The sequence below is a fragment of the Mytilus californianus genome, unplaced genomic scaffold (assembly GCF_021869535.1).
Source record: "Mytilus californianus isolate M0D057914Y unplaced genomic scaffold, xbMytCali1.0.p SCAF_11, whole genome shotgun sequence".
Lineage (NCBI taxonomy): Eukaryota > Metazoa > Mollusca > Bivalvia > Mytilida > Mytilidae > Mytilus > Mytilus californianus.
This window is the reverse complement of record NW_026262593.1, coordinates 33,123,501-33,148,751: the sequence shown is the minus strand read 5'-3', so window position 1 is coordinate 33,148,751 and position 25,251 is coordinate 33,123,501. Positions and strand designations below refer to the sequence as shown.

Below are 25,251 nucleotides of genomic sequence, written 5' to 3'. Positions count from 1 at the left end.
ATGACAAACAAAAACCCACACAGCTTTACATTTAAGTTCAAAATGTATAATGGTGCATGAGTATCAAATTCGTTTCCTTTCCCTGTTCTGGTAATTGAAGATATAATTTGGTTGAAATGCACTAGAAATTTACAATTAAGAGGAGATAACCATGCATTTGCTATCATTCTAACCAAAATTTATCTAGATATTTCTCGAATTACCAGACACGCAGAAACAAAAGACCTACCATTTCTAACTCAGGATGAGGGTACCTTTGAAATAGGGTATTTAGGTCGGTGTTTTTTTTTTTCTGCCATGTTTTGAATTTTTCTAAATTGCCAGATTCTAACAAAGACTGGCACTTAAGTGACTAGTATTGCCAGTTTTCCAGCTGAAGGTCCTTTTCTTTCAGGGTACTCTTGCTTGCTCCATTGATAAAAACTGACTGTCATGATAAATTCAACTGTGCTGACTGCTTAAAGTGGGGTTAAACACTAATAATCAACCAATTAATTTTAATTTTTATATTTTTTACATAAAATATTAATTCCATCTCTATATAAAGTCGAAACAGCTTCATATATATTTTAGAAAGAAAGCCACTTTAAGGCATTACACAGGTTATTTTAACTGATTCATGTTCAAGCCAGATTAGCTCATCGCAACTGTTTTTATACGCCCGTTTACGGGACGTATTATGGTATTTTTCATAGTAATTCTATGGTATTCATTAGCAAGGTCCTCAAACAAAATATCACTCAAAGAAAACCTGTGAAACACTAAAGACTCATACAAGTGGTTAAAAGGTCAGCTGGTCCTTGTCACATGATCATCATGGATGCTGTGTTATTTCAGGTAACAATGGTTGGAGACCTTAAGAATGGTAGAACTGTACATTCCTTGGCCAAGCTACTGACACAATACAGAGTCAAGTTCAGATATGTGTCACCAGATATGCTTAAGATGCCAGATAGTGTCAAAGATATTGTTGCAGAAAAGGGAATCCCACAGGTTAGTACAGTTGAATAAAGCAGCTTGTGTCTCTTGTGGCATGAATCCCATGGCTAAAGTAAAACCATGTAGTATGCATTAGTTGATTCCATCAGCTAAGAGGAGATTAATTGGAACTGAAAGCCAACCAACATATTTTATAATTAAGATGTCATTAAATGAAATTGGATACCCTGCATTTATCATGCTTTTCTATAACATATGGTCAAATTGCTGAAAGATCCCCCTCCTAAATTATGGAAAACTGACATTCTGCAGTGACAATTATATCTTGTTGTAAATTAGATACACCAAATTGGGCTAACATCCTCATAGGTGTATCTAATACATATATTGACTAAATCATATGGCAAGTCCAATGGGTCAGCAACTGATTGCTTCAGTGACCAACAATGAATGTTTGTAAAGCCCACAGCAAAGTGAGAAGAACATTATTGGACCTAACATTCAGACCCATATATTGGTAATAGACATTTATTAAGTGCAATGAAATTTAATTACAAATTAATTAATCTTGCAGCCATTCTTTTGCCTTAAAGGACGTACCGTATGGTCCAAGGACAGTTATCGTCCTTTGGTTTTCGTTGTCTACAAATATAGTCCCTAGTGTGAACAGTGTATAACTTGCATTTTTTTTTGATACACTTTCCCAATTTATTTCTTGATATTTTATGCATGAACTATTAAGTAAGGGGATGAAATTACATGTTAAAAAAATTTGGGTGCTGAATCTTTATGTTAAGTAGTGATTTGGTCCAGTTAAAAAAGGTCAAAAATTAGAATGTCTGAAGCTGTCAAACTGAATTTTAGCCCCCTTAACACAGAATTGTCAATATTTTGAGTTAGAGCTGGTAGAAGTTTCTATAATTTTGATATTATTTGTATCAATAGTAGTACACTACACTGTAAAAATCTTTTTGAGATAGAGCAGGTGCGATTTTTTTAATTTGAATTTATTGTCTAAAAGAAATGCACTACGAAATAACTGTGTTCTCGGGCCTAAGAGATGAATTCCGTAAATGTAGATTCTGTACTTTGGCAACTTTCCTGAATGGTTTGCTGGTTTCAATTTGTCAAACGCAATAAAAGTAAAGGATTTACATCTTTGTTTGACAGAAATTCTGTTAAAATGTCCCATTTTGGCATTATACGGCTAAAATAGGCATTTTAAAGCAGTTTCCATTTTATGCCTAAGAGCCATGCTGACTTTCTATCTGACAGCTTTTTATGTTCCTGATATTTGCGTTTCTATGCTTAAATCAAATTTAATTAACCATTTGTGAACTCGGAATCTAGAGAAAAGTAGATTATCACAGAAAAAATGTGCAGAATATTTGTATTTATGTCCCTGGTTAAACGGCCTGTTTGATGTATGTGAAATGTGAAGAGCTTTGTACATAAAATCTGTAGTCCATCACAAATATTTCACTAAATCTGTAAAAAAAACCACTTTACAATGATCAGTACACCCTATTCATTTCATATGCTATCATAATTTTCTTCTTTAGGATAGTAAGTGGTTCAAATATATGCCAAATGAGACTAAAACTACATGCAAGTTTTCCATTGAAAAGTGAAAAACTGGTCATCAGACCATACTGTCTGCAAAAAAAAGTTGAATTCAAGAGTCCTTTTGCAATTAGACTTCTTGTATCATGACATCTTAGCATAGAAATGAGCCAAAAGTAACAAATTTCAATTTCTTATAGCCTCTGTGTGCATTTTTATATGTAAATATGGGCTACGACCTAAATCGACTCTAAATAATTCTCAGTCTTACATGGCCTAAGACCATTTTATACTCATGTGGTATGCTTTTTGTAACTTTTCTTTACATTTAAGGTACATTTAATATATATGGAAGAATAATGTATGGTTAAAAAACTTCAAAAACTTCAAATTGGTTGAAAAAAATGCATGTTTATGTAAGGCTTCCCTTAATTCAAAAATCTCTATTTTCAGGCACAGGCTCATATAAATTTGACTTTTGAATAACTGTAATAAATCTGATAAATCAAATGAGTGTTCCGTTGCTTTTAATACTTATTATATTAAATTCAAGAGTATTTTAAAAGCAAATTTTTGCAATATTTAAATTTTTTAGGCCAAAATCTTGACAGTTGAAAATATTTGATTTAAACGTCCAAAATAAACCACCAAATTTCAATATTAAAATGGTCCTAGTTTCTATAATATATATCCTATGGCCATGAAACTTGGCCAACTATCTTATAATTGCCTAAACTTAGGTTATGCAAAGTTTTATTAAAATTGGTCAAGTCATTCTATCCTATTAGGTCCAAGGACACAGTTATCGTCCTTTGGTTTTCGTTGTCTACAAATATAGTCCCTAGTGTGAACAGTGTATAACTTGCATTTTTTTTTGATACACTTTCCCAATTTATTTCTTGATATTTTATGCATGAACTATTAAGTAAGGGGATGAAATTACATGTTAAAAAAATTTGGGTGCTGAATCTTTATGTTAAGTAGTGATTTGGTCCAGTTAAAAAAGGTCAAAAATTAGAATGTCTGAAGCTGTCAAACTGAATTTTAGCCCCCTTAACACAGAATTGTCAATATTTTGAGTTAGAGCTGGTAGAAGTTTCTATAATTTTGATATTATTTGTATCAATAGTAGTACACTACACTGTAAAAATCTTTTTGAGATAGAGCAGGTGCGATTTTTTTAATTTGAATTTATTGTCTAAAAGAAATGCACTACGAAATAACTGTGTTCTCGGGCCGTATAACGGGTTATTTTCGCGGGTGTAAAATTTCATGATTTTGATTGAATAAGGTATACAGAATATTTTGGCATTTATTATTTTGGCAGATTCGAAACTTTTATACAAGACCATTGTTTGTGCACTTTTAAATTGGAGGAATTTATTTTGGTGAATTTTGTTCTATCTGCGAAAATTTACACACCGCGAAAATAACCCGCTATACGGTAATGGGTTAAGTAGTATCAAATCATGACTCAAATAATGTATAGGAATTTTCTTTATTTATTTTTATCATCTAATAATCCTACTGAGTGTTTTTTATTCCACTACCAGTTCAAACAGAGTATATGTAGGGATCAACAGGATTCTTTTGCCTGTCCAACATGTTAGTAATATCAAATTTTAAACAGAGACACACATGCACTGTTGGCAAGGGAATAGGGTAATGTTGCAGTATAGTATTTTTTCCCTACGCTTATATTCCATGTTGTGCTGCATTTTCCATTGTATAATATCTCTTAAGTTAACAAAAAATGGGGGAGTGAAAAGCAGGACATTATCCCCCTATGTATGTTCTATTGTACAAGTAATTTTCTATTGATAATAGGAAGAGTTTAGTTGTTTAGAAGATGCCTTACCAGAGACAGATGTACTGTACATGACAAGGATACAGAAAGAACGATTTTCATCTGTAGAAGAATTTGAAAAGGTATATACATATGTAATAATCCTTCCAACAGATGAATTTTAAAGCATGCCTAATAAGTGATATGCAAGGATAATGTTTTGTATATGATTGAGATGAAATTGCCTACAAACAATTTTTTGGAAAATGTTGCATTAATCTCCTGGAAGTTTTTACTAGGCATGCTCTCAAGGTAAAAACCTCAATCCATCTTGCTACATGTATATCGAGGGGAAAAAGATGACTAGCAGAGCAAAGTATAGATAAGACCTTTAAATCTATTTGAACTATTTAAAAAGGTTAATTAAAGATAATTTGTTTAGAAACAGCATAATATGAATTTCCTGTTTTCCTGAAAAAAAACTTCATTGGAATCTGAGGATAACATGTTTATTTTCCAAAAGAATAGCATACTTGCTGAACTTTATTTCATACATGTGAACCTCCCGAAGGGAGTACAATAATCCCGTTTTCAGGGGTCTCCTCCCGACCTCCCGTTGAAGAGAAAAAAATCCTGTGTATAAAATTTTTCATAAATGAAAAATTTCTGCCAAATGTATCATCTCAGACATCTGGTGTAACTGACATTACATGTACCTGAAGTTTTATTTTACCTGTAAATCAATTAACATGCATAATTTTATGGCTTCACTTGTCAGCTTGGGTGTCAAACATACTGATAATCAGCGATTTTTACCTCAGGCCAGGAACATATATATTGACGGGACTTGACACTACCTGATTGTAGTCGATTTTATCGTCGTGCCATAGTTAATAAAGATACGATACAGAAACGGACATGTGTTAAAAACGGACTCGCTATTATCCTAATAATTTCTGATATTATCAATTAAATGTCATTCAAACTAGTTTTATAGTGATGCTTGTGTATCAAACTTGTATTCTGTCACTTCAATTTGTTAAAATCGCAAGCATTTCATCACAGAATTGTGCAGAATGCAAACCAGGTAATAAAAAAAATGGCGGCCATTGCCGCGATGATTTACAAATTGCAAAACTATTATAAAACACTTCACATCAAATAAATCAAACTTATTTTGGTAATTTTATATGACAAAATATATCTACTAAATGATAAAACTTGTATTTATTTACAATTAGAGTTATGTGGTTTATTTGTTGAGCAGTTCTGATAGTTTTTCAGTCAGACGCTACCATAATCCGTAAATCTTGGGAAGTCTCGGGGAGTCCGAGATTTTATCAATTTTATACTGAAAAGCGTATCAGATTCATTTCCCGTTAGATATACTGTTCCCAGCTCAAGCTAACTGCCGTTGTGTAATAAAAACTTTGTGTATTTATTGGGTTACTTCCCTTGATTTATCCTGTTTTAAGTTACTTTCCTTTAAATAATGAAATTTTTTAAAAGAATATAAATAAAATATAAATTGAACAAATTATTTGTTCAATATAAATAAAATATAAATTGAACAAATAATCATAAAAGGATGGTAATAAAATGATTTTAAATGTCTTAGGACAAATAAAAAAATAATAATTTGAAAATTATTTGAGGGTTCTATACTTCCTTTCAAGGCTTAAATTGAAATTTATATTATAACTATGACCCTTGTGTGAGGTTTTTTCCGACCGTGCAAGGACTGTATAGCCAGTCAAGGTCGTTAAAAACTTCCATTTGTGTGAGGTTTATATGAGTTTCTCAATATTCAAATATAAATTAATTGCAATTGCAGATAGTTAAACAAATGTTCTGATTGCAATGATTGTTCTATAGAATAATGATATATAAAAGATATGAAGTAAAAAATTTAAAGAACGTACTAAAAAAAAAGAATGTTAAATTGAACATGTAGAATATAAAGATGGAGAAACTTTATAAGTACAAGGGTACTATAAACATAATACATTGGATGGAAAGTTGAAGAAAACACACTTTAAAAGACAATTTTTACAGCACACGTTTACATTTACGACAAAATTTATGTCAATTAAAAACCTCCTGATCCGAGTCCTAATCTCGTGACCAAAATTTCCCAATCTCCTGATCTGAGTTTCACAGTCCATCACATGTATGTTATTTATATATTTTTACGAAGACAAATTAGTGACAAAACTGCATTGTCATTTTAGGTATTTGGACAATTTATTGTCACACCAGAATTGATGACAAAAGCTAAGAAGAAAATGGTTGTTATGCATCCACTACCAAGAAATAATGAAATTAGGTAATATCTTAATTTTAAAAAGTTTTCTGGACCTGCATTGATATGGAACCAATTTATCATTTATTGAAGGAAAGACTGTAATATTTTTTCTGTCTATGAAGAAATAACATAAAAAAAATGTGGTGCACACTGAATAACCCGCGAAGCAGTTTATTTAAAAATGTGCAGCACATTTTTGAAGTCATTTCAAATAGACAGAAAGGATATTACAGTCATTCCTTATAATTTTATTCTAATCAGAAGACGTGTTACCTCAAAAATTAAATTATTAGATACTAATCTCAAGCAAAATGGAGACTACCTGATCCTTTTTTTTTGAATTTCAAGTTGAGAGCATTGTAAAAATGTAGCATTAATCTCATATATTCAAAATAGACAAACTTTTGTTTACAATTCTGCCTCATTATACATCAAAACCTTCCAAGATATCTTTATCTGGAAATTGTGGTACAGTAGTTACAAATGAATGTCTTTACCAAAGGATAGCAATTAAAAAATTCAATATGCTAGTCCTTTATATAAACTGAGATGGGGAACACTAAAACACTATTTATGTTTCACTTTTAGCACTGCTTTTGATACTGATCCAAGGGCTGCTTACTTCAGACAGACAGAGAATGGAATGTTTGTTAGGATGGCATTATTAGCATTAGTTCTTGGCAAATGTTGATAAATGACCCACTTTGAAGCTAATGGTTACATACATGTACATTATATTGTGTCAGGCTCTGATTATCAGAAATATAACTTAATCCTTTATAGTAAACAAGCTGTAAAAAGATTTATGTGAATGAGCTTTTTGCCTGAGGGTTCTCACATATAGAAAGGTTGTTTGTGTAAAATTTTTTCATAGATGACATATAATGTAAATTAGGTGGTCTGTAATATTTAAACTACTTTAAAACTAATATATACTGAGTGCCAATAAAAATGCAACTTATCATATTCCAAGCCTCCTTCTGTCCCTTTTTGAATGGCAATACACAAATAGTCATTTGAAAGCATTCTTTGAACATTTGGCTAAATTTTACTAAAAAAAAATTTCTAACAATGATTTTTTTTTAACTCCAAAACTTGCAATAACTTGCAAATAAATCAAAAGCAAAACTAACACGATTTAATCCAAATGTAATCAAATTGAACTGAATGTAGAAAGAAAAAATGTTGATGAACTGTGTCACTTTTTGATCATTATGGTTGCAATTTGAAACTCAAAAGTCTTTAAGCTTTGAATATGCATGTCCTTAGAAGTCTGCAGAAACCTTACAGAAATAGGTTAAACTTCATAAGATTTGTTTTCATATTTTGATTTTTACAACATAAAATTACATGAAGTGTTGTGTTTCTATTGGCACTCAGTATATATAAACATAAACCTTGTGTGTGGTCTGTTAAAAAGGAGGTCATTATATTAAAGCATATATAATGCTTGTTGAAAAATAAGACATTATATTTTAAAAAGGTTAATGATTTATAGAATACTATTTATGACAACAAGATACTTAAAAGCTATGATGTGGAACTATCTAACATTATTTGTTTACATTATTTGTCCCTTAACCTCAAGGTTAACCTCAAGGTTAACCTCAAGTTACAGGGCAATGACACAATTTACTGCTAGCACAGATACTAACAAGTTCATTCATATCAATCATCAAATGTTTACTAAAATGTGACATCTTTATGGATGATTCTCAGATTGAAAAATATCAGTTTCAAATTAAACAAGTAAAAGCTAGTAAAACTTATGAATAATTTGTTATACTGTAAATTAGTAATACTTGCAATTTATGAAGAATAGACAATAATGCAATATTAATTTTTGCAATCTCAGGAAAATCTGCATACAGATTTCTGTATCAGATATCAGAATTCGAGTTCTTATTATTGTGATAATCACCAAGCTGCATTATTTGTATTATCAAAAACCTAAAATAATTTCTTTATTTACAGTATACAGATTTATATCTATTTTTGAAAGTGCTACAGTAGTTATTTGATAAATCCATAATTTCAAACAGGTATTCAGGGTTTCATCTGTAGATCCATAATTATGAAAAGTGTTCAGAATTATTATTTTTTCTTTTTTTACATTGCACATATATTTTTGGTCTGCTACCCTAACTTCATATTCAAAGATGACTACAAAACTTATCTGTAATACTTCATTTGAATGTTGGGTGCTGCCCTGTTTAAGTCCATTTTAAATTTCAAATTTGCATTCTAGTCAATTATAAGACTTGTACTGCCATTTACATTGGGCATTTATTGAATATCTAAAATTGGTTTGTTGTGGTTATTTATTCTTTTTCTGTTAACCTAGAAAGCATTTAGTCATTAGTCTGTCATTTATTTAGTTTGGTAAGAAATTTTCCATTAAAATGAATGTGAGATATTTAAGGAAGGTACTATCAAAATACCCCACAACTAACATACTCTCATTAAGTAATTTTGCGTACATCCTACCCTTCCAGAGTAATTTGAATAGACTAGTCCTAAAATTCAAATGGTAGTAAAGGTATATATCATTTCTAGTTCCAGACTTGCATTTAATAGATCAGAGAAGTTGATATACATGCATTTTGAATTTTATTTTTCATAAAAAGAATTAAACAGACTTATTTTCCCAAATACAATTATTTTATGTCAAGTTCCATGTTAGGGTAACTTGCATTCAGAAACTTCTGTAGATATAAAATAATGATTTACTGTTTTGAGTTTCTGCCCACATTGTATATGCCTTTGTTGATATTGTTTACAACTTTTTTTGTATTACCTTTATATTTTTTGTAGTGTTTATTTTTGGTGCATAATTATATTTTATTTTTTTTGAAAACATGTTTAATTGTTTTCTGATTACAGTTGTCAAGAGTGTGTTCATTACAGGTAGAGTGGGTGACGCATATTCGCCGCAAAATTCGTTCATTTCCACCTACATCCGACCTACATTCGAATATTTGAAACTTATTATGTAGGTTTCAGAAAGTTTACTATATGAAAAAAATGTTTGATAAAAGAATTCTCTTCAAAACATTGGTTAAATGTTTTAAAAATGAACGCAAACTCAAGAGGAAATCAAGTTGTTCTTGTACAATGGGGGACACATTTTTGCCGCAATGTATGATATGACCATCCTCATTATCGATGTATATTATAAAAACAATTGTTTGCAATTACATGAATTAGCTTGAGAGATCATTCCTATACGATTTTTCTAACAGATATTTACTTTATGACTGCGCATGCGTGCCATATAAATCTTACATAATTGCCAAAGTCGTTCAAAAACACCTGCGTATTTCTTTATATGTGCGAATAACATTGGAAATGGGGTAAAGAGGAATATCAACAGTTCGAACATTACAAACAGCGTTTAGCATCTTTTTAGGCAAGTATTGGGTAAAGGCACACGAAATTTACAGAAAAATAGCAAAAACGGCGAAAATGTGTCCACGGCGAATATGCGCCACCCACTCTACACATTTAAATGTATTCATTAGTGCTAAATGTTCAGTCATGAAGTCTATTTAAAATTTATATATATATAATAAGCTAGTTTATGATTTCAGAAGTTGGTAAAGCAGTTGTAACATGAAAAAAATCCCTTATTAAGAAATAAAATTCTTCCAGATGACAATTTTGTTATGAATTAGATGGATCAAATTAAATTTGAGGTATGGTATATATTTCCTTATATGAGTTCAATATAATCTTTTATCCAGATAATTTATCACTATGCTTGTGGTGCTGTTATCTAATGATTTAAATTTCTTCTGCCTTTCCATAATATTTGGAATTAACGTAAGAAAAACTGAAAACAGATATTGTATAGAAAAGAAAAAGTGTAGAAATTTTTTTAGTGTATAATTATGTTGCATTTATGTTATCTTATACTTCTTTTTAATTTTGAACAAATATTTAGAGTTTTAACTCAACATAATAAATGGACAGTGGTCAGATCAAAATATAAAATTCAGGTGATCCTTGTACAAACCACATAGCAGGACCTGTGGATGGAGGAATCAAAACTGTACAATTTCTGATAGGCAGTAAGTTGTCAAAAGGAAGTTGTTGGCACTTCTAATAACTTCATCATTATAATTGTTCAATACATCTCCTGTATTTGGAAGGGTTTATTGCTCCCCTTGCAACGCGTTGCAGGGGACATTAGAAATAACGTCTGGTCTTGTTAGTGCTCTCACATGTACATTTCTTGCCAGATTTTTATAAAACTAATATCATAGGTTTATATCAGCAATGTCTTGGACGAGTTTTAAAATCAGTGCTGATGAACTATTTTAAAAGAGTTATGCTAATGGAAACATTAATTATATGGAAAATTGCATCGTTAGCGCTCTCATGTGTACAATTCTTTCCAGATTTTTATGAAATTTATATTGTAGGTTTATATTAGCAATGTCTCGGACAAGTTCAAAAATCAGTGCTGATCAATAATTTTTAAAAGAGTTATGGCCCTTAGAAATATTAATAATATGGAAAATTACATTCTTACCGCTGTCATGTGTACAATTCTTGCCAGATTTTTTTTATCAAATTCATATCAAAGGTTAATATCAGCAATGTCATGGAAAATTTTCGAAAATAATTGCAGATCAAAAATTTTAAAGAGTTATGCCCCTTGGAAATATTGAATATATCGGAAATTGCTCTCAAGTCTTCAAAACTCTCAAGAAAATTTTAAAAGTTTTAAAAATAAATATTTTTTTGTAGTTATTGACCTTCCACAGATAAGATATGTGCAACGCTGGGGACATTGGAACTCTGTTCTTTTTTATTTCATATAGAATTTTTTTCTATTATAGTAATAAAATAATAGATACATGAATGTGTTATGTATATCTAATTATTGTTTACAGCTTTTGTTAAAACAAGCAAAATATATTTCTTTATGACATCATTGTCAGTTTGTTCATTTATAATTGTGCATAATATATAGGTATATTTACAACTAACACAGGTTAATTGGTGCATACTACATGATCTCTCTATATATATGTTAATAAATATATTATTGGTTATAGTTGGTACTGTTTTTACTGGATCCCAAAAAATAACAGCCTTCAATTTTTGTCTATCCTTTTTATTGCAGTCAGCAAGACATAGGGATTACTATTCGTCGGCAGCGGTGTAAACAATTTGTGTAAAGTTTTATATTTCAAAAGGTAGAAGACCTGGATGCTTCATACCTTGTATGCAGATACTATAAGTTTCGGTCTGTCATATTGTCCTTGACCTCATTTTCATGGTTCAGTGACTGCTTGAAAAAAAAAAAAAGTTTTTTTTGTCATGTGAATTTCTCATTTATTTTGAGTTATAGGATAACTATATTTAGTATATGGGTTCCTTGCAACGTCTACATGTCGGTCAGATGGAGTTCACCTGACCCTGACCTCATTATATAGATCATTGATTAGGTCCGTTTCTTAGATACTATAAGCAGTAGATTAACTATATGTGGTGTATGGAATAATTGTAATGTAAACATGCCTGTCTGGCAGAATTTATCTGACCTTGACCTCATTGTCATGGATCTTTAAAAAATGTTAAAGTTTATATGATACTTGCTGTAAAACCTTTATCCTTAAGACTTTCAACATAAAATCAATGGTCCGTAAAACAGGCAAGACATTTCAGCATGTGCACTCTTGTTTATTTGTATTCAACCATTTTCAATAGTACACCTGTCGTTTTGCATTGAACCAAGCATTGTATCACCAGATGTTAAGTCGGCTTTTGAATAAACAGATAGGTTGGGTGAATGTGACAGCACCCCATCAACATAAAAACAGAAGACATCTAAAGGTCAATACATTTTTCACGTATAGACCGATGTCCATACAATATCTTAACATATTTTTATACCCCCGCTTTACAAAAAGGGGTATACTGTTTTACCTGTGTCTGTCCATCCGTCTGTCAGTCTATCCATCCATCCGTCAGTCCCTTCGTCCCATGAATATTTTTCGTCGCATCTTTCTCGGGAACTACACTACAAGGATTTCTGAAATTTGATTTCAGGGTTTATAGAAGTCAGCTATACCGTGTGATGCATTTTCAGATTCATCACTCAACAACTTCCTGTTCAACCATTAAGTATTTGGGCTGGGGGTATCATCAGTGAACATTATTAGCACGCAGTTTCACTTGTTCATTACTGAAATGCTGATTTGTAGCTATAGACCCTTTACAAAAGTTATATATCTGAAGTGATTGCATCAAATACATATTGCTATGTTCTTATTGATCTGAACCTAACTGGAAACCTATTTTTGTCAACGATGAGTCATCGAGTAAAGGAAAATTGTATAGTTCTCTGTCAAATGGAACATATCCATGGCAATCTGTTACAGAATTAAGGAAAACCAATTCATTGTGTGTATATATGTCTCTGACCTAGCTGTATTCATGGTATTTCGTTTTTATTTCACCTGCAATCAACATAGTCGGCAAACATTTGACTAATTGGACATAAGTGAAAATACATCATCTAAATAGCAGAACTGACGTCTAAGGATAATGTTAACTTTAGACTCTATTCATCCCTACCTTGTGTCATATATAACAAGAAAAGGTCGTTATAATTATATGATGCTGGTCATGCACAAGGTAGGTAAAACGATGTGATGTGGCAAACTATAAAAAAGCATCTCATCTGAGACTACTATAACATGTGTTATAGTAGTCTCAGATCTCATAAACATGGGATGAATAGAGTCTAAAGTTATTAATTGTTCACTTCCTTAATTAAAATGGCTATCATTTGTTCAGTTTTCTAAATATCCGAATTCATCAACATAAAAGATAATCAGCTCATTTGGAACACCCTTTCTTTCTTTATTTTTCTTTATTATTTCCTATCATACCTATATACTTGCTTTATATATTTTTGATTTTATCTTACTTTTCAGCTCACCTGGCCCAAAGGGCCAAGTGAGCTTTTCTCACCACTTGGCGTCCGTCGTACGTCGCCGTCCGTCGTCCATTTACTTTTACAAAAATCTTCTCCTCTCTGGAACTACTTGGCCAAATTTAACCAAACTTGGCCACAATCATCATTGGGGTATCTAGTTTAAAAAATGTTTCCGGCAACCTGGCCAATCAACCAAGATGGCCACCATGGCTAAAAATAGAACATAGGGGTAAAATGTAGATTTTGGCTTATATCTCTGTAACCAAAGCATTTAGAGCAAATCTGACATGGGGGTAAAATTGTTCATCAGGTCAAGATCTATCTGCCCTGAAATTTTCAGATGAATCGGACAACCCGTTGTTGGGTTGCTGCCCCTGAATTGGTAATTTTAAGGAAATTTTGCCGTTTTTGGTTATTATCTTGAATATTATTATAGATAGAGATAAACTGAAAACAGCAATAATGTTCAGCAAAGTAATATCTACAAATAAGTCAACTTGACCAAAATGGTCAGTTGACCCCTTAAGGAGTTATTGCCCTTTATAGTCAATTTTTAACCCTTTTTCGTAAATTTTTGTAATCTTCTCCTCTGAAACTTCTAAGACAAATTTAACCAAACTTGTCCACAATCATCATTAGGGTATCTAGTTTAAAAAATGTGTCCGATGACCCCGCCCGCTAACCAAGATGGCCGACATGGCTAAAAATTATTTCATAGGGTAAAATGCAGTTTTTGGCTCATATCTCTGAAACCAAAGCATTTAGAGCAAATCTGACGAGGATAAAATTGTTCATTAGGTCAAGATCTATCGGCCCTGAAATTTTCAGACCAATCAGGCAACACGCTGTTGGGTTGCTGCCCCTGAATTGGTAATTTTAAGAAAATTTTGCAGCTTTTGGTTATTATCTTGAATATTATTATAGATAGAGATAAACTGTAAACAACAATAATGTTCAGCAAAGTAAGATCTACAAATAAGTCAACATGACCAAAATTGTCAATTGACCCCTTAAGGAGTTACATCCCTTTATAGTCAATTTTTTACAATTTTCATAAATTTTGTAAAATTTTGTAAATTTTTACAAAATATTTTCCACTGTAACTACTGGGCCAAGTTCATTATAGATAGAGATAATTGTAAGCAGCAAGAATGTTCAGTAAAGTAAGAACTACAAACACATCACCATCACCAAAACACAATTTTGTCATGAATTCATCTGTGTCCTTTGTTTAATATGCACATAGACCAAGGTGAGCGACACAGGCTTTTTAGAGCCTCTAGTTTTCTTGTGCCCACCTGAAGCATTGAGTATTGGTCAAGATTGACAGTTCAACGTTCGATGTAGATGTACAGTACTTGATCGCGTTTTAATATGACATTAGAACTAAAAATACTCAATAAAAACATCTATATATATATATATATAAAGACAGTATATGCAATTTCCAAGACTAGAATTGAAGCAGTTATGTTTGTGGAATGAAATTTTAAGAGATGCCCCTTAAGCTTGATGAACATCCTAGAATACATATCATTTCATATTTGACAATATGAACAAGAAAATGCTGCATTCATTACTTTCTTGTACTAAATGTAAAACATGCATAGGTCAATTGAAGATTTTTTATTAGGAGAAAATAAATTGAATTACGCATGATGATACTGTAGTCCTGACGCACACTTTAGGTATACTACGTAAGGTGATCGTATCCGTTGAGTAAAACAGAAATGATGCAGTTCGGTTGTACTGTTTGCTCATATCAATAACCAATGAAGAAGGCGAGGGAGCGTATATAATGACGACTGTCTTTCGCCTTCATTTTGTTTTCTTTTGTATTGTTTTCTTGTATTTGTTGTTATTTTGGTTATGTTTTGTTATTCTAGTTAGTGTTTTTCTTTTTTCAAAATATGATCAAAAGAAACGGGGAACACTCAACATTTAACATGTGTTCAATACTCTTTTAAATAATTTTAAAAATACTATATTCATAATAGAAAAAAAACAACGATGGAGTTGCATGAACTCCAAATGGTACAAAATCTGTTGCACGGACAGTATTACCGTCAACCTATGCACGCATCACGCCCTATACATGCACTTCCCCTACACATGCATCATGCCATCATAAACCAAGAACATCATAAAAAAATAGGAATATTGGCACTTTTTATTGTTATTGACATAAATATTAGTAACCGTAGACTTAAAGACTCTCAATTTGTGTAAAACTACTCATTCTTCGGGACCAAAAAGAACAGAATCTTAATGTCGTTGTATAATATTCATTAAAATGGAAAATATCGGCACCTTTTGTCGTAGCAACAACAAATTTTGAAATTTTTAACTTATATTTCTTGACTTTTATGTCTAACAATCCATGCTGAGGTATGAAAGGTACTCAATTATCAGGCCAGTAAAAAGAATATTAATAAACAAAAAGAAATATTGTCACTTTTTATTGTTATCGACATAAATATTAGTGACTCCAGAATTATAGAGCTCTCAATTTTAAACTATACATCCTTAGGGACAAAAAGAACAGAATTTTAATGCCGTTGTAAAATATTGTAGCAAAATGGAAAATATTGGCACCTTTTATTTTGATGCGACAACAAATTTTTCAATTTTCAACTTTAATATACTAGTCAACAAAAGTAACGATACACAAGTTTGAACTCCAATTTATCATAAAATATAATAAATAAGAAAAACTGTTAAATTATCCAATAAAAAAACATTCATTTGCAAAAAGCAAATGCATATGATTAAAAGAATCTGACCAAATTGGAAAGTGAGAAAATACCGTGTTATTGAACACAGGGGTCAAATTTATTTTGCGGAAAATGATGACAAAAGTCGGCACTTAATTTCGAAGATGAGAATTAAGTATTCAAATATCTGCAAAGGCATACTAAATTTTAATCAGACCATGTTTAAGGTTAAAGTTTTAATTTCTAATATCGATTTTTGAATTTTTGGGTGAAATACGGTTTTTGAAATAACAAAAATTGCCAAAAAAAAAATTCGCGTATTTGCCTTAAATCAATGGTTTTGATAAGAAAATAACACTCTGTAAATATTAGACCAATTGGGCAATTATTTACCTATGTACAATGTATCCAATTTCATTATATATGGAAAATACATTGCCTTGTGTCATTTCTTTTGTTGACTAGTATAACTTCACTTTTATGTCTACCAATCCATCTTGATGTATAAAAAATACTCAATTATCAGCCCAGTACAAGAATATCAATAATAAAAAAAAAGGAAATATTTATTGTTATGGACATAAAAAGTAGTAACCGTAGATTTAGAGCTCTCAATTTGTGTAAAACTATTCATTCTTAGGTACCTAAAGAACAGAATTTTGATGCCGTTCCATAATATTCTAACAAAATGGAAAACATTTGCGCTTTTGTTTATGCCAACAAACAAACCATTCGTTTGTATAAAAAGTAGGCACTGGCTACGATTACCCACAAAAAGTAACAATAAGAAATAGTTATTGTTACTCCAGAGACTAATTGCCGAAATGTATTTCTGATATAATTTTTTATTGTTACCTGAAGTTATTGTTACCCGCAAAATATATTCAGACAGCGTTGATCTAAAAATTGTTTGATTTGCGAGCAATCTGTGAAATACATTCAATTATGAAAATTATGATGTGAAAAAACTTTAACATGGTTAAACTTTCAGATGTATTGACCTATATGACGTTCATTTTGCCAAACGGAGTCGATTAAAACAACTCACTATGGACAACTTTCGAATGCGTTCACTCTTCCGTCAATCATGCTTATGCTATCACATCACAATAAGCACCGATTGTTCAATGACTTCATGTATGCAGATTGATCTAGGATAAATTGGTGTAACTCAATTGACACGCTCTTTGTTAGCCCATTTAATGGAAATAAAAAATCTTCTTCATTCATTAAAAAAACCTCAATATTGGCGTATTCAGAATGGAACTGCTTATTGTGCAATATAGACGTGACTATATATGGATCTATAGTTTGCGACGGGTGTCTGGAGTGGTACCACCTGAAGTGGGTTGTTCTCAAAATGCCACCTAAGGCTACATACTTGGTGAGCAGGAAGTGCCACCAAAATAAATAGCTAAAAGAATTGTAAAGATGTATAAATGTGCTTTCAATTTATCATTACTTTGTTCAATAAATGATTTTCTATTCAGCCATATCAATTTGACATAAGTGGTCATCTTAGTACCAGAATCTATGACAAACGAGACGATTTTAAATTTGAAATTGTCGATTTTCCCCATCTTAGTAGTAACATATCAACTTCACCTGCATATGGGATATACATTTCCCAACTTATTCGGTATTCAAGAGCTTGCAGCTGCTACCCAGACTTTATAAAACGTCACCAGAGTTTGAGCAGAAAGTTGATGAGCCAGGGTTATGGCAAAGAACGTCTCGTCCTTTGTCTAAAAAAAGTTCACCGGAAAGTACCAAGACCTTGTTGATAAATATTCCGTATCAACTTCACAAATAGTATATGATGGTATTGAAGTATAGATTCTAGGTACTGACGTTATTTATCATCTTAATTACGTGTTATAGTGTTCTTTTATTTGTCTTTGTAAATTATCAACCTTAACTGTTTAGTCCATTATTGGTAATATCCTTTTGGCGTGGATGGGTACTTATGCATCCCGAAAATGTTTTGTTGTGCTGTGGTCATTTTTGTATTCTTGTCTTTCATTTTTGCTTATGTGTTTTGTCTATTTGCCATTTTGCTTTTCTTCGTTGACATATTTGTTTGTTTTTATAGTGATTAAGATTATAACACAATGTTGACTGCTGTACCCCTATTTTTGTCATTTTTACCTGTTGTGTCTGTTTGTTTTGTTCACACATTGTTGTCAATAAAATGGAATTTTATGCGACTGTCATACAAGTGAGAGGTTTAGCTAGCTATAAAACCAGCTTTAATCCACCATTTTCTACATAAGGAAATGCCTGGAGCTCGGTATTTTTTATATTTTACTTTTTGTTCAAATATGTAAAAAAACGTTTACGGGAAAATGTCAAGAAGACAATACATAGTATCCCGATGCTACACTCAGAAAAGACATAATTTGAAATGTTAAATTTTGCAGGTATAACAATAAAAAATGAAATTATTGTTACCTGCAATTTCCGTATGATTTCGGGTTCCTGTCCGGAGACACATTTCGGCAATTAATGTAGGAAGTAACAATAATCAGTTCTTATTGTTATTTTTTGCGGGTAATCGTAGCTGCAGTGCCTATAAAGTATTCAATTATCAGGCCAGTACAAGAATATTAAAAAAAAGTTTTATCTTCAATTGCAAATTTTTATGTGTTGCAAATAATAAATGAATGGCTTTCGCTTCATGAATTGGTGACCATAAAACTATACATCATACAGAAATTGCTAATACATTTAATAATTATTTCACCTCATGTGTTGGAAAATTACGCAACTTAAGTTTCAATACTCTGACAAATTATGTACAAATAAAATTTTCGCAAAAGTGGCACAATAAATTCATCAGTGAAAGTTACAGAACTATTTAATGAAATAATAAAATTAGATGTTATGACATCTTCTGCTTCTGACAACATAGGTCAAAATATTTTAAAACTGAGTGCGCCTTACATAGCATCTTCCTTTACATATATTTTTAATCGAATGATTGATACTGGTGTTTATTCGTGTGTTTTTAAAAATGCTAAGTTGGCTCATATTTTCAAATCAGGGGAAAACATTATAGCTGGCAATTACAGACCAATATCTGTTCTGCCAATATTATCATAATTAATAGAGAGACATGTATCTAAACATCTGTATGATTATTTGACTAAGTTTCAAATTTTAGACCCTTCCCAGTCTGGTGTTAGACCTATCCATTCATGTCAAAATGCCCTTGAAGAAATATGTTTTTCTAAAATCAAGTTTTTTTTAATGTAATTTTGAAGTCCTTTTATATGAGGTTTTACATCATGCATCTTAGATGTGTTAATGAAGTACTTGTACTTTGTCAGTAAAATAACTTTATTTTTGATAAAATTCAATTTATAATTTTTATAGAGACCACAAATAACAATATCCAAATTTAGTGGAATTTCGATATGTACTATATCAAAAATCCAAGAATTCAAATTGTGCCAAATGTCGGCTACAATATGACAACCCCAAAGTAAATATTCTATAGATTCTGGCTCTTCTTGCAAAATGTACATAAATTACAGTTTATAAGGTTCATTTGTTCATTTTAACGAGTAGATCGTTTGTACCCAAAATATAATGAATAATCCTACATTGAAACCAACATAGCTTAGTGTTTTTTGAAACCTTGGTAACACAAAAGTGTATTTTTTTCCAATTTTCTACAACCTTATTAGAATACCTTCCCATTTTTTTCTGATGCAAAATCTATAGTACCTTGGTTTAAAATAATATAAATGTCCTTTGAACCCTTTTCTGACTAGAAGAAAATATTAATATTAAAAGGCATAATAGCTTGTTGTTTTTTCTCTCTTTCAGTGTTGACTCCAATGGCTTGCAACCACTTTTTTAGTGCAAGTACAAGCCCATAAAACTGTAAGAACGTGGGTTTGAAATTATACATTCTTTCAAATTTTCATATGTTAATACATTTCCATGTTCATCTAACAGGTCATTTACGGTCCATACCCCATGATGTGCCTATTTTTTGTAGTAAACGCTGACATTATCAATTTTAATATGTTCATTATTCCATATAAATGCCGAATAACTTCCTCAAAATGACAAGGACGTCTGAGTTTTATTTTTTCCAGGAATTAAAAACTTCCTTCCAATTTTTTTTATATTTTAATGGTTCGAAAATAAGCCAACTATGTAAAATATATATTTTGCGTGGAGGTAAATAATTGTAACTATTTAGATTTTGACTTAAATAATCTTCTTACCAATGTAAGTTTTAACCCTTGTACAAAATTTCTCAAATTAATCATTTTAAGGCCCCCTCTATAGTATTCTTGACATAGAAGATCCCGCTTTATCTTGTCAGGCTTATCATCCCAAATGAATGAATAAATTTTACTATTAAGTAGGCGTATCATATTATCATCTGGACCTGGGATAGACAGGAACAGATTATTAAATTTTGATATAATTAGAGACTTTATAATTGTTATTTTACCAAATGGGGTAAGTGACTGTTTTGACCATTTTTGTAATATATTTTCTATTTCTTGTATTCGAGGAGCACACACTTACTTAAATTTTAAATATTCCTGTGGTTATTTAAATGATGCCAAAACTATATGAGTTCGCTATTTTTACCTGTTTTGAAAATTGTATAGTTCATAACAATTTCTCATTTTTCTTATGTGTGTGTTTGTTTGATTATTTTGTAATTCTTTGTTTGTTATATTTCAATGTGTTTCATGAGGACCTCCGGGAAGATTAGTGTTTTTAGCTAACTGTATAGATAACTCTCTTTAAATAAAGAATTATTATTATTAGGTCTTTCCACTTTTCTGTGGAAAGACCTATTGTTTTTGTTCTGATTATTATTATTATTTTCTTCCGCCAAATTTTATTCTCGCGTAACATTTTTGTTTCGCAATATGTCGCTAAGATATTTCTTATATAGTATCATACAGTTTATGCGCTTTTTATTTTCACCCATTCTAAGCCAAACAATTTTCTTTGTAAGAGTTATCTCCCCAAACACTGTTTTCCTTGTGACTACATCTACTCGGTAACGGCAAAAGAAAGCGAAAAATTTATTTTATAAAATTGCTCGTTATATCCTTCGCATGATTTGTCCTATTTTGACCGAAGCGATATGAACACTCCATATGAGAGTTATTTCCCCTTATGCATGTGATATAAGTAATATGCATTTCTAACTGGTAAACCATAAGTGATAGAGACCTAGGGTCTTTTGATTTGAGGTCCTTGGTCCAAAAAAATAAAAATTAGGTCAAGGTCAAAGGTCAAGGTCACATTCTAAATTTTGATTTTGGCCTATTTTCACTTACTTCCAAAAACCGTACAAGATATCGACAAAATATTTTTACTAAATTGTAAGTTGCGACATGTCGTAACACATGAATTTTGGTTGAAAGGATAAGTTGACCGTAAAAGAGAGTTTTCTCCCTTTTTATATATAAAATTACATGTATGGTGGTATAACTCATTTACCAAGTATAATAAAGACCTAGGGTAATATGAATAAAGGTCCTTGGTGTATGACCTTGAAATTGAGCTCAAGGTCAAAGTTAAATTTGATGTTCTAGATTTTTACCTTTGCTTTAACTTCATATTTAAACACGATAAAGCCATGGGACTTTTTTTATTAGGTTGCAATTTACATGACCTTGAAAAGCCAACCGGAAGTGACCTTGTGTAAACCGGAAATAGCTTTGTTTTGTACTTATTTGATGTAAAGTGTATTGAACAATATATTTTTGGAATCAGTATCAAGTAAACTATCAAATAAAAGGGGAAGTGACATATTTCAAACTGGAAGTAACAATTTATCTCCTTTATTTAGAAAAAAATGTATATTTTTGGAATCAGTTTACAATAAGCTATCATTTGACGCTGGATATGATATTTCAAACTGAATTTTCATAGTTCTATTTCAAAATTGATCTGCATGGGTGGAAAGACCTTCAATTGTTCTCTGAACAATTGGTTTTTAATTATTATTATTATTATTATTATTATTATTATTAATTTTGAATTTTCAATTAATTTAATTCGTGTAATATCATGCGTTGTAATCGTTAATCTATATATTTGTTGAAAATGTGCAGTTAGACATTTATACGCTAGTTATGTGATATGATAGGTCAGTGTATCCAGGATACGATGCCAATCTGCCAATCTGCGTTAAATCGCGTTTTCTACAACCAGGAGACGTGCATTAACTTTTTACAAAAATAGAATGAGTCAACTTTTTCATGTTAACGCGAAAGTTAACGCGGATGTTAACACCCGTTTACTCTTTATAAAATTAGAAGACGCGCCTTTTTAGCGTTCACGTGGAGGTAAACGTGAAAGTAAACACCCGTTTACTTTTAATGTCTACAGAAATTTTGGAGTTAACGCAGAGTAAACGCTGCGTTTACATGAAGTGCACGCGAGTAAACGCTGCGTTAACTTTTTTAACCCGTCTACATGTAATGCTTGGTCTGCACCAAACTGTATATTAGGAAACACACATTGAAAGTCTGTGTGCAAGAACTTATGTTTAGGGTTAGTATACCATACATACATAACCAGATTGAATATGTAATTAGATTATATTCAGATCTTTAGCTTTTCTCCATTTGTCGCTAGTTAAATCTGAAAACTTCCTGTAAGAGTTTAATACGACCTCTTATGTACATTTTAATTGGCTTTCAAATATTCGGCGTTGAGCGTTCCTGATGAAGGTAAATCCAGAAAAGCGCTTCGGATGCATGCAATTTATAACCGGTTGTTTTCATTTTTTACAGCACTGGTTCGATACCTCTGCTGGTGGACTATCAGTCTCCGAGGGTATCTTCAGCTAAGTAGACAGTACTTTGGTACTGACATGATTTATAACAAACCTTTCTAAACTTGTCCGTTAATAATTTTTTTAGTTATTAGAAACTAAGGTTTCAACTCCCTCAGGCAAAGATGACCTTAGATTGATTTGACTGTTTTTGTAAGTCCTTATTGGTAATAAAGCTCTTCAACTGTTTTGCTTCTTATACATCCTTGGCTTTCCAATATTCGGCTTTGTGCGTTCCTGATGAAGGTTAATCCAGAAAAGCGCTTCGGACGCATGAATTTCATAACGTGTTGTTTTCATTTTTTAATCCGTCGGGAAACAATACTAATATTGTCTGAATATGTAACTTTTATAATAAATACCTGGACACAAAAGGTATTACAATGATTGCACTACTGTATTATTTAGTTTTAGAAAAGAGAAGCGAAAGATACTAAAGGGATATTCAAACTCGTAAGTCGAAAAACAAAATAAAAATTACTTGGCAAACATCAAGAAAAACAACAGTACACAAAACACAACATAGAAAACTAAAGATTGAGCAACACGAACCCTTCAAAAACACCGGGGTTGATCCCAGGTGCTCTGGAAGGGAAAGCAGATCCTTCTCCACATGTGGCACATGTCGTGTTGCGCATGTAAGTACAAACCCGATGATATGTCTAATTCAGTACATCATATTCGAGAGTAATAAGACGGGATTGTTGTTAAAACAATTGGAACATATCTGTCATCATCCAATAACGATAAACCAACTCACGATGGCGTCAATAAAATTGTCGAAGGGATGATTTCGACTTAACTAGTTGGAACGCTTGGTTCAATTGATTCCTTACGCTTGTAAGTATCAAACCTCTGTCAAGGGAATCATGATAGGAAATACAAGCTCTGGAATATCGTATTGGGAGATATTTACTCCGTATGCAAGTGCTTCTGGAGCGTTGCTACAGGAATGGAAAGTTCACAATTGGGAAGCTGAAATCATCTCCTTTTTCGTAAGGTTTTCTTCTCAAACGACTTCATTTTCAATTTCATTGTTAAATGTAAGTCAAGATATGAAGCAGAATTAACTGTGACTGTTGTATCCTTTATTTCAAGTCTGATGGTATAGATGCGTATAACATCATCACCAAACTTTGAGTTATTTAGTGAGAGGAATCTATATAGCGGAACGTGAAGTTAAATGATAATGCTAGCTTCTTTTCATTCTTCCTTAGAAGGTCCTGTATGAAGTCAGCCTCATATAAATAACGGAACTAGTTGACTAGAAGAGGAGCACAATTGGTTCCAATGGGAATGCATTTGAATGTTGAAAAACACGTCCTCCAAACGTAATACATATGTTGTCATGAAGAAAAAAGCGTCTTGATAATGTCAGTTTCAGATAATTTTTTTTTTAATCTGAGTGTTTTTCACAAAGTTCGAGCGATTAGTCAATAAGACAAGACGCTTGTATCTATGTTGGTCATTCTTTTTTTATGAATCAAAGCAGGACCAATTCTTTCAGTTTGACTTTTAGTTTTAGTTTGGAATGGAGAAAGAACTATTAAAATTATAATAATGTAGAATGCATTAAAGTTATACAGCACAGTTTGCAAACAGTACAAGTTTCCATGAAATATATTCAATTATTGATGAAGAGTAGTTAGAGAGGTAGGTCACTTCATTTAGCGATGATATAAAGAAAACAAAGATAACAACAGCGAACCAATTTTTTTCCTGCATGAATAGTTAAATGAAAAGGATTTTGTACCACTGGAAAATGTGTATGATTCATACATAAAAACATTGAAACTGAGGTCAAGTGGTGGTATGTCCATCATCCATTTGAGATTGAATAAAGCATCCACTTGTGTGATGTACTAGTATTCATATCTTAGTAAAAGATCTGATTTTAATCAGATTGAATGACCTTAACCTTTACCCAAATATAAAAAACCGACATGAATATGTTATGATTAATTACCACACTTTTTAAAAGACACACATATTTAGTTATATATTGAAGCTAAAGTGTCAACTCTGAAAGGTAAAAGTGCTTTAAACAAATCACACTTTTCAATTGTATATTACATAATGTAAGTGTACATGTGAAGTCAAAAAATCATTGTAAATGTATAGCCCAGTGGAAACAACTTGTTTTTATTTGGCTAAAAAAATAAAACTAAC

At 31.5% G+C, this 25,251-nt stretch overlaps 1 protein-coding gene across 3 annotated transcripts in view; it reads left to right on the top strand.

Annotated features, from left to right (window-relative positions):
• The window catches only part of LOC127719905 (CAD protein-like), a 106,907-nt gene extending 95,254 nt beyond the window's left edge, over positions 1-11,653 (top strand). For all 3 annotated transcript variants that reach the window (XM_052226262.1, XM_052226261.1, XM_052226260.1), the window contains 4 exons: positions 838-993; positions 4,330-4,431; positions 6,520-6,614; positions 7,182-11,653. In XM_052226262.1, the coding sequence (XP_052082222.1) occupies positions 838-993; positions 4,330-4,431; positions 6,520-6,614; positions 7,182-7,284 (456 nt within the window). In that variant the 3' untranslated portion in view covers positions 7,285-11,653. The remainder of the gene's footprint in view (positions 1-837; positions 994-4,329; positions 4,432-6,519; positions 6,615-7,181) is intronic.
• Positions 11,654-25,251: the final 13,598 nt, after the last annotated feature.